The sequence below is a fragment of the Arachis ipaensis genome, chromosome B6, assembly GCF_059453495.1.
Source record: "Arachis ipaensis isolate K30076 ecotype BB chromosome B6, ASM5945349v1, whole genome shotgun sequence".
NCBI lineage: Eukaryota > Viridiplantae > Streptophyta > Magnoliopsida > Fabales > Fabaceae > Arachis > Arachis ipaensis.
In genome coordinates, this window is record NC_142441.1 from 102,139,917 (window position 1) to 102,155,207 (window position 15,291).

A 15,291-nucleotide genomic window follows, 5' to 3' on the forward strand; every position below is an offset into this window, starting at 1 on the left:
TATCTAATTTCATTGGTGATAATAAATGAATTTTCTTGATATTTCTATCCTACCTTGGTTTACAATCTTACAAACTTCTCAACTAGGGTGTCAGGTTCTATCCACATTGAACTAAACGGGTGTAAGAACCGCCACTGAATTCATGGATATATGAACAACGTCATACAATCCAAATGGCAAATTCGTGTTCTCCATCAATGAAGGTTATCACACATATCTTGGTATAACTTTGACAATAAGGTAAATTACATGTAAAGCTTTACACATGGTTGATTATACATTCCTTTTATCATGGTTGTCATAATTTTCACAATGGATTTTCCATTTTTACTTCCAACCAACCCTAATGACTAGAGGATGTCAGGAATTGGAGGAAGTCGCTTTCACCAATCATCGTCGAGGCTCGCTTGGTGGAAACACATAACAGTACATATAAAAATGAAGAAAGAGACAAGCTCAATGAGCATTGCTCCTGTCTCAATCATATGAGCATGCCTGAGGATTACAGGAATGGCTATACTCCCAACTGCCGATGCACCAGTTAAAAATTTAGCAGCATCTATCCAACTGCAATGTAATATCAGACATTATATGTCATACTTTGGAAACAAACTCAGATATGATATATCATATAAATGAGTAAACAGACATCCGTTGCAAAAGGCAGTGAAAATATAAATCAGAATAGCAAGTGCAAAAAGATATCTGACAATGTTCTATATAAAATCACAGCTTTTTCTGAATGATTAAAGCTGACTGAGATACTAACCCCCCACCATCTCGGCTGATCAGAAAATGAGTGTTTCCACCACCAAAGAATAAGCAAGGCATAGGTACCAGCACATACATAAGAGCTGCAGATACAATGCTCTGGTCATTAACTTCTATTTTTTATTCCAGCTAATAAACAAGAAGTCCTGCTTATAGCTCTCTGACTCACCTGATAACATAGGCCACCAATTGCTGTATATTGCACACGCCTGCCACAGGAAATAGAGAAAATTGTTGAAATTTTAACAGTTGCGGTTCATACAACATGTAACATATAAAAATAAAACATTAAAAACACATGCTATGTGAATACATAATGATCATTTTTTCTGTTCAACCAGATTTATAGGCCATTCCAACATAAAAATCCCACTCAATCCACTCCAAATAGATTTGGTGTCTCCAAGTTTGCGTACACATTAGTAGCTTAGTGCTCAAATTCATTACAATATTCCATCAATGCCATTTGGATGGATCAAAGTTATCAGATATAAATTTTGCTGAAATAAAATGTTCTCCTTTTCTAGCAAATTTGTTTAAAATAAAAACCAATAAAGCACAAATAACCCACCAGCAACACGGCATATGAAATTTAAAAATTTAAAAATACCAAGGTTCAATTGTCACTTGGAAGAGTCAATAACAGAGTGCTAGTTCTTGTAAAAATTGGTTTGATTAGATATGTATTCTCTAAATCCCCTTCATCCTTTATTTATGAAGCATTATTAGAATTTACAACCCTTCTAATTCTATCTCCTGGCTAATCAAACATCTGAACAATTGAAAGATTCTTTCCTCAACTTCCCACCGACCCAACCTATACTTTTGTGAATCAATTCTGTCTTTCCCATGTAAAAGACCTAACCATCTTTGATGTCAAGTGCTTTTAAAAATCAATATGAATATAACCAAACTTGACTCAGAATGAGACAATGATTCAAAAACTCAAAAGTAATAGAACTATGAAACTTTCTGCAAGCATGATGTCTATCCTGCAGAACAAAAACCTTCTAGGCTCACCTGAAATACTTTTCAGGAAGACAGCATCACTTTTTACAGTTTTATTTATGAAGTTTTCACCGAATATTCCAACAAGCATTACTGTTAGTGTGGTGGAATAAGTAGAAGGATACTTTTCTTAAAGATAGAAATATGTCCTGATCAAATATTTAGAATAATCCAACAACAAATAGAATACTCTTCAAAGCATAGTTGTTGACATCGAACCTAAACCGAGAAAATATATTTCTGAAAGTAAACAAAATGCCAGCAGTGAGCCACTACTAAGTTCACTATGAGCATTTAGTATAAGCACAAAAGATAGTCTCACTGTGGAAAGCATACCAGAATCTGTAGCAGAATGCTAGCTGAAAACATAAAAGCCAGCCCAGCAAGGCTGCACATGCAGAAAAAGAAATTAAAGTTAATTGGAGCATTTTGCAAGGTATCATAAACAGAGATCATGGAATTTAGCTTTGAACTTACACTGGAAAGAGAAGGAACAGTCCAAGAACACCAATTTTGTAAGATCAGATAAAATGAAAAAAAAGTCAGTAACATAATTATAGAAAGTTTTCATAGAGGCAAAAAAAGCAAGCACAGAAGATAAGATTATGAAAACTTAGTAGAAACAACTACAGCATGATTTCAGCCAAAGCAATATCATCTCCAAGGTTACAACTTGAAGGATAATTGACAAATAGACAATAATATAAGATGAGTCAGCTGGCACTACATTAAACTCTGCCTACATTATGCATTTGAAAGCCATTATAAAACTTCCTTGTGTGTTCATGCAAATGGATCAAGGACTAAATTTAACCAAGAGTTCAAGAAAATTTAAGATATATACCTCTAAATTATAAAACTCATTCTACATACCCCACTTCTCAAGCAATCACATTATTTTCAATAGGTAACAACATTTTAGATAAAATTGTAAATTAGCAGTATGTTCCTTCCCAAAATGCCATTCCATTATTGGAGACAAGTACGATCCTACTAGTGCTTCATTAGCATCTAATAATTTGATTAATTTCTCCCCTGCAACCTTCCTTTATATTCTCAATTCTTACTTTCAAGCTCAAGATCTAATCAATATTACAAATTATGTGCCATATCCGTGGTTTTCCACTGTATCAATGAAGTGCATTTGACAATTAACATAAGTAACATAAATTTCCCAAATTTGGTCATAGCCTGCACTAATTGAAATTGAAGTTGAAGCTAATGGATATTCCCCCTTTCTCAAAAAGCAAACCTTTCGCCAAAGTTCTCTGTTCCTCGATCAATTTCATTAACCTAACAGAAAGATCACTCTTCTCTCACACTCTAAGTCTGTGTCATACCCCACAATTTTGCGAAAGAACGATGATCTCATACAGGAAATTATATTTCAAAACCCTAAACCGAGATTTAGCTTAATCCAGTAGTTGTAGAGAAACCGTATGCAACGATCGAAAGCGAAATTCGTGAGGGCAGTGAAAGTAAACGTGACCTAATAAAGAGGATCAAAGAGTTTAGAGTAGAAGCTAAAAAATTTGAGAAGACGTACCGTGTACCGTCATCGTCATGCTTCAGATTGGAGCTACCTTTTAACAATTTGTTGTACTCAACTTAACGCCGAAGATGGTTGCAAAGCTGAGTCCTTTGATCCCCCAATTTTAGCCCAGCTTTTCTAAGATAAAATTGGTAAAATTGGGATTATGAAACGTACCATTTATAAACAAAAATGGAGAACTAATTTTTTTCGGCTAGGTTTCTTTTTTTTTTTATTTTTTTTTTATGGTTGAACTTGAACGTGAGATAGGTGATATACTGATATATATTAGAGTAGAGATTCAATTTGATCTTTATCTATTTTTATGAAAGATAAAGTATCTTTTGTTTAAAAAAATTAAACACTTTGATTTTCAACTTTTTATTTTAAGATAATACAATTTTTAATTAAAAAATTGTTAAATAATAACGAAAATTAGTTTTGTGTGAGTTTTATTTATAATTTGTAGAATTTTAAACACTCTATAAAATTCTTTTTAACAATCTAACTAACTATGATTACTACTACCATCATCTTTTTCATGCTTATTATTATTATTATTATTATTATTATTATTATTGTAACAACCTGGTTTCTGGGTACACGAGATCTTTTTTAAAGAAACAAAATTTTTCAAAAGATCAGTGAAAGAAACATCTCTGCTATATTATCAAGCACCTCAATCTACATCATCATCATGTTATCACTAAGTAAGAACCTCTTTTGAGATAAGCTTGACGACACAGTCGCGAAGAACCTAGTTTTTGAGCCGTATCGGTTAGGAATTTTTTATTCTGGTTTCCGTAATTAGTCTCAGTTTGACTAGGCGGACTCGATTCATGAGAGAAGAGAAATAGTAATATAATATTAGTACTAGAGCTGCTTGAATAATATTATAATATTACCTGGTCTGTTTTAGTTAAAATTACGAGATCGGTTTAACCGGGTTCACAGTCTTCTGATGCAGTCTAATACCAGTACTCTCTTATGACTTTAGCAATAATAATGCCACATAATATGCCTTCTTTTCTCATATTAAACATGTTACTAGTGTCATTTATACTAGTAGCTCAGAAAAAAATTTTTAGAGGTGTTTTTACGTGTGTTTTGATACATCTAGTTTTAGTAATTATACACTTGAGATATTTTAATATTATTTTAATCCACCTCCAAGCCAACCAATCACAACTCTTCCTACACTTCCAAGACCTCCAAGGCTGTCTCATTTCCCCGGCCAAAAATTTGGAGGAGAGAAAAAGAGAGAAAAGTTCTTGGTTCCTGATATTCAAAGCTTGATTTCTTCTGAACTAAAACTCAAATCAAAATTCCAATCCGACCAAAATGATCCTCTCTTCTTTCTCTTCATAACCATGTAACTTATCAAGGCTGAAAATCAGGTGAGATGGCTGTCTCCCTCCCTCTTCAATTCGGTTTTCAAGGAAAACCATGCTAAACATGTGTTTTCTTGATGTTCTTCCTTAGATCTCTTACTTAGCTTGACTTGTGAGCCAAGAATCTTCCATTTCCATCACGTTTAAGGTGAGGAATCCCTTCCTAACATGTTGATTAAGGTTCGGTCAGTTGAGGTTTTATGGATTCAAAGTTGTTCTTGATGTGTTTTAGGAGGAAAAAAGTGCTTAAAGAACACCTTGAAGCATAAATGAATTTGAGGCAGCAAATCAAGGTAGGTTTGGTGAAATTAATCTTGATTAATTGTGTTTGAGTTGTGTGATTGTGATATGGTTTGTTTATGCTTGAAATTGATTGCTTATATGAGTTATTCTTGGTGAAAGTTTGTTGAAATTTTGATAAAATTTGATGATATTGAAGCTATGAAACATGTTCTTGAGTGCAGCTGGAAAAACGAACTCTAGGACTCAAATTGGGATTGATTTTGTGTTGAAATTAAGTGGAAAAAATAGGGCTTTAGTGGCTGCTAATTTATTATGAATTATAGTAAACATCGGTTACCAAAAAGATTGAAAAATGGGTAAAAACAGAGAAAGAATCTGAAGAATTTACGAAGAACACGAAGAACACGAGTGTGATGAAGAACAATGAAGAACACTTTTTAGATCTTAAAAAGGGCAAGGAAGTAATTATTTTGGTGTTTGGGAGGTTATTTTGTAAACATCAAAAGTTAGGGTGGTTAAAGTAAAAATATTAAAAGTTACAGGTAGCAAAAAGTGAATTTATAAAGTTAAAGGTAAAAGGTAAGGTAATTTTAGAAAATTTAATAATAAAATAATAAATAATAATAAAATAATACAGAAAAGGCAATTTTTCGTAGTTTTAGAAAGACAATTTTAAGCGCAGAATCTCATAATTACCTTCATAAAACACTTAGGGAGTGGTAATAACATATCAGTGAGGCAAAGATGAAGGAAAGATAAAAAGTTGAAGAAAAGATAAAAATTGAAGAAAAAGTCGGTAAAGTTTTAATGACAGAAACAAATGGTGATTAATGAACGAACTAGGAGCAACATAGTTAGTATTTGAGTTGCGCCTAGGGTTAGGTATAATATGAAAAGTTAAACTGTTTCAGTATAGACTTAATGAACCTATACTTGGGACAGACTAACTATTCATACTGAAATTTACATAAGCTATAAATACATACATTAAACAGAGTAATCAGAGCAGAGTAAAAAGATAAAGAGAAAAGAGAAATATGATAAAGATATTAGAGAACAAGTAGAGGGCCTGTTGAAAGGTCATTTATTACATTAAGGCAACTCCAGAGATATTTGTATGTTCATCTGCTGCACTGAGGCAATTAGATAGATAGTGGTACGACCACTGAGAATGCTTTCCTAGGATACCTAGCTATAATGCTATGCTGTAAGATAGAGGTTACTTACAGAGGTATCAAGATCAGTGTGCTCTTGTAAGATAGAGGGTGCTTACAGTGAGTGTGTTGTACTCATGTAAGACAGAGGGTGCTTATAGTGAGTGTGTTGTGCTCCTGTAAGACAAAGGTTGCTTATAGTGAGTATGTTGGGCATATATAGGCTAACAAATGCCGCCTGCAAGACAAAGGTTGTTTGCAATGGGTACCCTACATGACAAAGGGTGCTTGCTATGGGTATTGCCAACAGGAAAGCCTTATCCAGACAAAAGTTGCTAGGTAACATCGGGAGCGGGTTAGTAACCGACAGATGAGCTCATTACCTGTGCTAGGGCTAGACACGCATCATACTTGGTTGTGCATTTCCTCTGTTATGATTGTTATATGAATGTATGCTTTCTTTGTTTGTATTTTATTCTCTGTGTCTGTGTTTTATTTTCTTGTATTCATTTGTTTGTGTTCTGCTTTCTGTTTTCTCTAATTTCTCTATTTATTTGTATTTTCTATTTACTGCTTCTCTGTATTTTGCTATTTGTCTGCTATACAACACAGAATTAATGAACTTAACTAATAACCCTGGACCTACTAAGAACTCCACAGTTCTTACCCCTTTTCTCTCCCTTCCCCCTATAGATGGAAGCAAGAGTATCCTTCCGTAGTCCATTGATGATCGTTCTACAAAAGGGTTCTGCTCTGGGTAGTCTTCTGAGTCTAGAGCGAGACTCATTTTCTACTTGTACGTATATACCGTGAGACCAGCCGACATCTACACCCCATTTATCTACAAACTTTAGCCTAAGTCCTCCGTATGATGTTGCTATTATGTGGCCACTTAATGAAGTACTAGAGAGACGCTCTTTGACGATGTATGATGGTGTAGAGGAGTAGTAGACGATCTTCTACATTTTTGATGACTTTCCACCTTACTAGAGTTTTGAAGACCTAGAACGTACTTTCCCTCACTTTAGTAGTTTAGAGGAACTAGGTGAGTATAGAGTCTAGGCTAGCCTGGTTACCAGCTTAGGGACTCTTCTTGAACAGATCAGGGCCTGAGATGTTGTATGTATATATATGTATATAGTTATTACCTAGCTACTTGTAGGGGTGTCCTAACTAAGATATAAGTTCCAATAAAGGTTGGATAACTGAATGTTGTCAACTACTTAAAATGTATATGTGTATATAAGTGTAGTTGTTTATAACTATTTATCTACTATTCTTTGTGAACTGATTATGAATGATTCCGTATATGAATACAAATGTTTTAAAAAAAATACCTCGCAAAATAACTACGCTTTTAACAACGAATCAGGCTCATATAATAAATAATAGATAATATTTAGGAAGACAAGTTGGTAGCGCTCAAATTTCGGTATGATCTAGACATACTAAAAATTGGGTCGTTACATCTATTATGTCTATTGTGTAATCATACTTGATCACAATCGTTATCTCTTCTACTATCATCATCACCAATACAAATATCATTAACATTAATGTTATTTTATTTAATTTCTTGTTTTGACAGTATTTTTTTTAAAAGGTCTTCGTATTGCAATTACTTTTTTTTCTGTGACATCAGTTTCAGTAATGGTCTTTCTCCATTTAACTACCACCGGTGAAGGAATTTTTTAAAAATAAACTTATTAATAGTTCATGAGAATTTAAAATCCCACAAATTACAAATAAAATTCCCACAAAACTAATTTTATTACTATTTAACATATTTTTTAACAGAGGGATCGTATTGTCCTAAAATTAAAAGGTTGAAGACCGAAGTGTCTCCTTTTTTTTAGACAAGGAGCGCCTTGTCTTTCGTGAAAATAGACAAAGGCCGGATACAAAATGGTACAGAAACCACTAGGTCCGATTCCTGTACCTCAAAATTAGTTTGATTTTAGAAATCAAAAGGTCTGATTTTAAAAATTGGAGGGTCCAATTTTTGTACTCTAGAAATTGGAGAGTCTGATTTCTGTACGCCAAATTAAATGATGCCACATTTGAGATTAACACCCCAACAGTTCATAAATACCATTGTCAACCCAATATAAAAAATAAAAAGTGCAATTTTTAGTTAAAAATATTGATAATTTTAGAATTTAATTTTAAAATTTAAAATTAAAATTTAAGATAAATAAAATTATTTTAAAAACTTAATCAATATTAATTAAAAAACTAACTATTTAATATTATTTTTTAAAAATAATAATAATAAAAAAAATTGATTCCTATCATTTTCTCTAATCAACATTACACATCATAAATGATCATTGTTCATACTTTGCCCCAATAATAAAGTTAGGCCTAGAAAAAACAAGCCCGATACATAAAAGGTCCAGAAGACCTTCTCACGTCTGACCGACCTCCACCAAAGAACGGATCCTTTAGGCCTGTACGACCGGTCTAAATCCGCAATCCCAACTATACCTGCAAACAAGCTCTCATATACAAATATCAAATCCCAACAACCCCTAGATAAAAGGGGAGAATAACCTCTACCAAAATAAGTGAATAAGTTACCAAAGATTATCTTCAGTACTATATAAACATCCGTACTATCTCAGGTATTTCTCAACTCTAATCTGCAAAACAAATCTGCCTAAAATCCTTGCTAACTTAAGCATCAGAGTCTCTTACAGGTACTACACCTAACCTCTCTAAAGAACTCAAATGACATTACTTCACCAGAAGAGACGTTAGAGCATCCCACCAAAAAAGAGTTTGGACCTTACGTTCAGGCCCAAATCATAACGGTTTTAGGTAGCCCCCGAAATATTGGTGCCATTGCTGGGTACTTGGAGTTCAACACCTGACCAGGGTGGATGATTACCCAGAAGATGGACATAGGACATCCGAATCAGAACACCCAGAAGAGGAACAGATTAACCACGATTGAGAACTTGTCGTCCCTCCTTCAAGAAACAAAGGAATTGATGAAGGAAGAGATTGGGATGGCCAAGGAGGATGAAGATTGGAGTCCGAAATCCACAGACCTAAAGGATTAGGAGATAGAGACGCTACAGAGCTAATGGGATTAGTACATGGACACCAAGGCTGATTGGAGCAGCTCGAGGTCGAGCTAGAACAGTGATGCCTTTGCATCTTTAGTAGTTTTTAGCATTTCTTTTAATAAATATTGGTAGTTTTCTTAGGTTAATCAAGGTTTCAACATGTAATTTACTCTATTTGGAGTTGTTTTAGAGTTGTTGTGTGTTTAGGATATTTTCAAAGAATTTTAGACGAAGAGAAGAAAAGTTAGAGGAATCAGGGAAGATGGGGCACCCAACGCCTATGAAGGAGCAAGGGTGATTGGCACCCAGATGGGCGCCCAGCTCCCATGCACTATCACCCAATACCTTCCTTCGGTGTCCAGCGCCCAAGATTTTCTTCAAGTTTAGGGCCCTAGTGTCAAGCGACAAACCTTGGCACCTAATGCCTTCGAAGAAGAACAAAGTAACAACTACAACAGGTGCTTAACGCCCATGATCAGAAACATATAAAAAAAGCCCTGGCATGTAGTACTATGGGCCGACGCCCATCGCCCGTGCATTCATCCTAGGCCCAGTCTTCCTTCAGCAAAAATAACATGGACATTTGACATGCCCACACACTCCGAGAATTTATCAAGATTTGATTTTAGTTAATTTAAATTAGAAAGATTATATTTAGTTTAATTAATTTTTCTCGGAAAGATAAGACTAGGTTTAGTTTAAAATTGAAAAATTAGGTTAGGATAGAGGATATAAATAAGCTAGAGAAGAGCAGTTTTAGCATCTAACAGTCATTAGCGTATTTTTATCTTTTGTTTTCATAGGTCACTAATTCCTCTGTGTTAGGGTTAGGAACTCTATTTAGTTTTATGGATTAATAATGATTATTCTTTTATCTTGATTAATGCATTGATACTTTTAAGAAATTGGGTTTTATTTTATTCTAAATGATTAGAGGGATTGAAAAATATTTCTGGTCTCATTCTTGTAACTTTTTAATTGTCTAGGAATAACTTTGAATGTTATGTGACATTAAATCTAAACTATACTGTAACCTTTTTATTGCTAACTAATTGATCAAGGAATTGACTGTTAGCTAGGATAGAGAAAAATTAAATCACCAAGGAATTGGAATTTGATTACATAAGATTTGTCGTGAGTATATCTGTGCATGAAACAAGGTAATAAACATGAATATTTCTTTTCATGAGAATTAAATATCTCTAAAAACCTAACATCTTCATTTACTATCTATCTGTCTCATCATTCATAAGCATTTTATAATAAATTGTTATTATTTTAAGTTCAATTTCTGCTCTTACAAAAGTTTGTAAATCTAATTAAAGTTTCAATTAAACATTGTTTGCTCAATCCTTTAATCTTTGTAGGCATGATACCCACTCACCATAGTATTACTTGAGTCGATTTGGTGCACTTGCCAAAACCCTATCAAGTTTTTGGCACTGTTGTTGGGGATTAAATGAGATGGAAAAGAAATACTTGGTTGAATCACTAAATTAGATATTTGTTTTCTTTTTGTTTTTTTTTTAATTCCTTACCTGTCCAAAACTCCCTTCACTCTGACATAGGAAATTCCAACCTTCACATTGTGATTGCTTTTGTATTTGTGTATGCAAGAAAGTAAAGATTTCACACCTCTCCAATTTGATCCGAAAATAGAGAGCATTCGCACAATTAAGACAAAAAATCAAAGGTTAGGAGAGAAGCAAAAGAGCAAGAAAGAATGATAGAAGGCAACAAAAATACCAGGAGAGCTCTAGGTGACTATACCACACCTACCACTAGTAGTTGTGGAAGTAGTATAGTGAGACCTAACATCCAAGCCAACAATTTTGAGTTGAAGCTATAACACCCTACCACACAGAGTTTTACATCTAGGATGTAAAATAGAGGTGGCGAGGCGCTACGACCTTTAAAAATAAAATATATATACATGATATAGTTGAAAAGGGTTTATATCTAGGAGCCTTCTGAAAGAAAGTTAAACAAAAGCATTAAATAGAAAAGCACATCACTCGCGTAAGCGATATACGTAAACTGGATAGGATAAGAGTAAAGCGAAACATAAATACATAAAAAAAGAGTTTCAAGGTACAGATAACAAAGCTCTTGACTCAACTTGTGAAGTTTAAATCGGCCAGAGCATACATATATACATGTATACAAAATAAACCCAGAATGCCCAACATACAACTTATAGAACCTGTTTCTCCAAATCAACTTCTAAGAGGGATAAACATAACATACATATACAATGGAGATATAAGAGTATCTATATATACATCATAAACTAAAATAAAGTTCCAACGCACAAAAGTCCTTCGCTTTCAGAAGCTCCCAGTATGCCTCAGCGAGGTGTCTCACATCTTGCATCTGAAAACCACAAAATATGTATGGGTGAGAACTAGAGGTTCTCAGCATGGTAACAGTGCCCACATAACTAACATATAATGTCCTGAAAAAGCCAGAGGCAATCCTAGAACTCCAACACTCAAATTATAAAACTTAAAGATTTAAAAACAAAAGCCATAAATAGGGTGGTTTTCTAAGCTTCCTAAACTTAACCAAAACTCTATCCAAAATCCTACCACACAGACAAACAATGTATACAAAGAAAACACAAGTAGTTTACAGTTACAGCAAACAGAACATATAGAAGTTAAGCATGAATATCAATTACGTGAACCCCAGAATGCAACACCAAACAAGTCACTCAAATGCATATGATGCATGCCTTTTCTACTGGCCGTGAGCTCACGTGTCAGTTACTTTACCAGAACCTGACACACTTGGTAGCTAACCCGGATATTATCTCCCTGATATGCCTCCCCACTCTTGAGATATAGTGCCTGTCACACTCTCAGGATATAGTGCCCGCCACACTCATGGGATATAGTACCCGTCGCATTAGCCGGGATAAAGTGTTCCCATACTCTTGGGATATAGCGCCCGCCACGCTCTTGAGATATAGCACCCATCACACTCATGGGATATAGTGCCCGACACACTTTCTAGGGTAAGGTGCTCTCACACTCTTGAGATATAGTGCCCGCCACTCTCTCAGTATATAGTGCCCGTCACACTCATGGGATATAGTGCCCGACACACCTTACAACAGAGAAAACTCATACATTCTCATCATCAACAAATCTCAATCAGGCCTCAATTATCATATTCATTCATAATCATTTGTATTTATTCTTTCAATATCATTATGACCAAATATTCATCAATTATATAACACTTCTCAATCATAATTTATTATATTTCAAGCTTACTTCTCCTCCAAGCTACCATCCCTTCCTAACTTCACCTCATCACTAAGCATACGACTAAGGTTTAGAGGCTAAACGAGTAAAAATAGAGGTTTAGAGGTTCAAAATTAGGTTTTAAAACATAAAATTCACTTTGCTGAAAATATGTGGTCACGCGTACGCGTGGGCCACGCGTACGCGTGGGCCACGCGTATGCGTGGGTGTGTTTTTCCTTGCTTGCGTACGCATGCACCTTCTTGCATACGCGAGACACCAAACCCGAAGGGGATGCTCACGTCGCGTGTAGGTGGTCGCGTATGCGAATTCTGCAAGGTGGCAAATTGGCTAAGTGCTATAGAATTTCAATTTTGCACACCGAACTTCTGACGTGCATAACTTTTTCATCTTAAAATATTTTTCATCCATTTTTTAAACGGTATAAACCTCTCGGACCAGATTTTCTTTCAAGATAAGTTTGATAAAATTTGGAAGTTTGGAGGCCAAGTTATGCTCCGTCAAAGTTGGTCAAAAATCATAGATTTTATTGAAAATGTCAAGCCTCAACTTTCAAAACTTTTAAATCCCAACTCCTATTAAAACTTACCAAATGTTCCTCCAACCAAGTTCTACCCTTCATCAACACGCCTCATCTTCTTCATACAAACCAATTTATAATTATAATTCCATTTTAACACCATAATCCATAACCAAAACAATATTACACAAAATCATCAACAGCATGCATATACACTTCATCAATCTCCATAAAATTTACATTATTTCACCAACAACAACCTTAATTAGCCAAACCTTATAAATACCAACCAATCCTAAATCATCAACAACATCCACATCTCAAAATATCATCATTACCATTTATCGATCTCATATACTAAGTTAGACATATCATTCATAATAGCATCAATCACAACCTCAAAATCACTAACTAACATACATATTAATCAATCTCAACCATCAACAACATCAACAATACAATTCCTCTTTTACGGTCAACTAACCTAAGTTTTCACGACACATTATATTTTAGTTATGGAAAACCGAAACCATACCCTGGTCGATTCCCCGATAAACCTGGAACACCTCACTTATATATCACACTTCAAGCTTTGAAATTCCCAGCTCCTCACCAAGCAAAACTCACCCTCCAAGGTTAGCCCTCTAGCTTCCAATTTTTCAAATTAGCTCCATCCAATAATCAATTTCAATCTATTATCATAATTACCACCAAAATCAATATAAGGCTCACTAATTCAACATTTATATCAAGGGTTTAAGGGTGCTTACCTTGCCCACAGCTCAAGCGAGCTAAACCCGACAAAACTCGCAAGCTGATTCGAACCTAAACACCAAAACTAAACAAAATTCAACATAGGTACTCATTGAATTTCGAAATTTGGGGAGGAGAGAACTGAAACTTAGAAGTGGATTCCATACCTAATCAAGGACTGCTTTGTAGAGCTCGATGCTGCGGTCGCGTGGACGCAAACAGTGCGGCAATCGGAGCTTCAGATTGAAAGTTATATGAAATTTAGTGAAGAGTTAGGGTTTGGAACTTACCCTCTTCTTCCCTCTTGTGTTTCTGCATTCTTCACGTGCATAGGAAAGAAAATGAGCTTAAGCTCATTGTATAAGTAAGTTGGGTTGGGTCTTTGGGCCCAGTTCGGGCCTGGTTTGACCGGTTTGGCCCGTTCGGCCCAATCTTAGGCCAAATTCTTTAAAATTAGTGTCAAAATTCTTATTTTAATTAGGTCTATCTCATTAAACTATAAAACTCCATTTTCTAATTTTCTTGATTAATAATTAATTTATTCACCAATTATTCGCTAATTATGTGGGATTTACATCCTACCCACCTAATTAAGAATTTTGTCCTCAAAATTCAGTTTCAGTTACTTGAAAAGAGGTGTGCGTAGCCGTTTCTCATCTCGAATTCAAGTTTTTAGGTGTGTGCTTCCATCTCAGCCCCTAATCCATCTTAATAATACTAATGAATCAATACCTCTTGGTCTTAATCCTTTAATCTTGGCTGCTCACTGATGCTAATCTGTTGAGATAACTTCCAAGAATGCGTAACTTCCTCCTTCAAACTGTATAGGCCCTCTCTTTTCTTATTCGCATAACTTATTTGTTGGCTTTGCACAATTATAATGTCAACTCGAATTTGCCTAATCTTTTCTTTGTTGTTGATGAGCGAATATTTTATACGTTTTTTTGATGTTATTTTCTTAGTGTTTTTAGTATATTTTGTTAAGTTTTATTATGTTTTAGTAGGTTTTAATGCAAAATTAACTTTTTGGATACTACTTTGAGCTTTTGTATTTTTCTTATGATTTTAGGTAAATTTTGGATAAATTTGGCAAGTTTTGGCAAAGTCTGATTCAGAGGCAAAGAAAGGACAACAGATGTTGTCAGATTCTGACCTCCATGCATTCAAACAAGAACTTCTGGAGCTACCAAAGTCCAAATGAAACATTCTACATGGCGTTGGAAAGCTAACTTCTAGAGCTTTCTAGAAATATATAATGGTCTATATTTTTCTTTGGAAATAAAGGCTCAAAATGGGCATTGAACGCCCAAACCACCCCCTTTCTAGCGTTCAACGCCCCAAGAGGACAGAACCCAGCGTTGAACGCCCAAAATTGGCGTTCAACGCCACAAAGCGGGCAAGGCAGCACACTCATACTCCCTAGTGGGCATTCAATGCCCACTCACTCAAGTTGGACGCCAAACTCAACCCAAACACTCACCAAGTGGGCCCAGAAGTGGATTTTCGCACCTTTTAGCTTAGTCTCTTTCATTATTGTAATTTCTAATTATTATTAATTTCTTTTTAAGTCTAGTCATTAG

General features: G+C 34.9%; 1 protein-coding gene across 2 annotated transcripts; it reads right to left on the reverse strand.

Annotated features, from left to right (window-relative positions):
• Positions 1–207: 207 nt before the first annotated feature.
• Positions 208–3,568, reverse strand: LOC107604654 (Vacuolar protein sorting 55 (VPS55) family protein). 2 transcript variants are annotated; one of them, XM_021104584.2, is made up of 5 exons: positions 3,326–3,568; positions 2,116–2,167; positions 941–980; positions 770–854; positions 208–567 (listed from the first exon to the last, which is right to left on the reverse strand). In XM_021104584.2, exons 2-5 carry the CDS (start codon positions 2,146–2,148, stop codon positions 384–386), a joined length of 342 nt encoding a protein of 113 aa, XP_020960243.1. In that variant the 5' UTR covers positions 2,149–2,167; positions 3,326–3,568; the 3' UTR covers positions 208–383. The 2 variants fall into 2 exon arrangements, with proteins under 2 accessions (XP_020960243.1, XP_088347548.1); XM_088491422.1 differs by lacking the exon at positions 3,326–3,568 and having other exon boundaries at positions 2,116–2,175.
• Positions 3,569–15,291: the final 11,723 nt, after the last annotated feature.

Bases quoted from the DNA above. Each gene is read 5' to 3' on its own strand.
- LOC107604654 (XM_088491422.1), bottom strand. From the start codon at position 2,175: ATGTGCAGCCTTGCTGGGCTGGCTTTTATGTTTTCAGCTAGCATTCTG. The intron at 981-2,115 runs GTATGCTTTCCA...TTCCTGTGGCAG, and splicing joins GCATTCTGCTACAGATTCTG to GCGTGTGCAATATACAGCAA. The intron at 855-940 runs GTGAGTCAGAGA...TTGTATCTGCAG, and splicing joins TTGGTGGCCTATGTTATCAG to CTCTTATGTATGTGCTGGTA.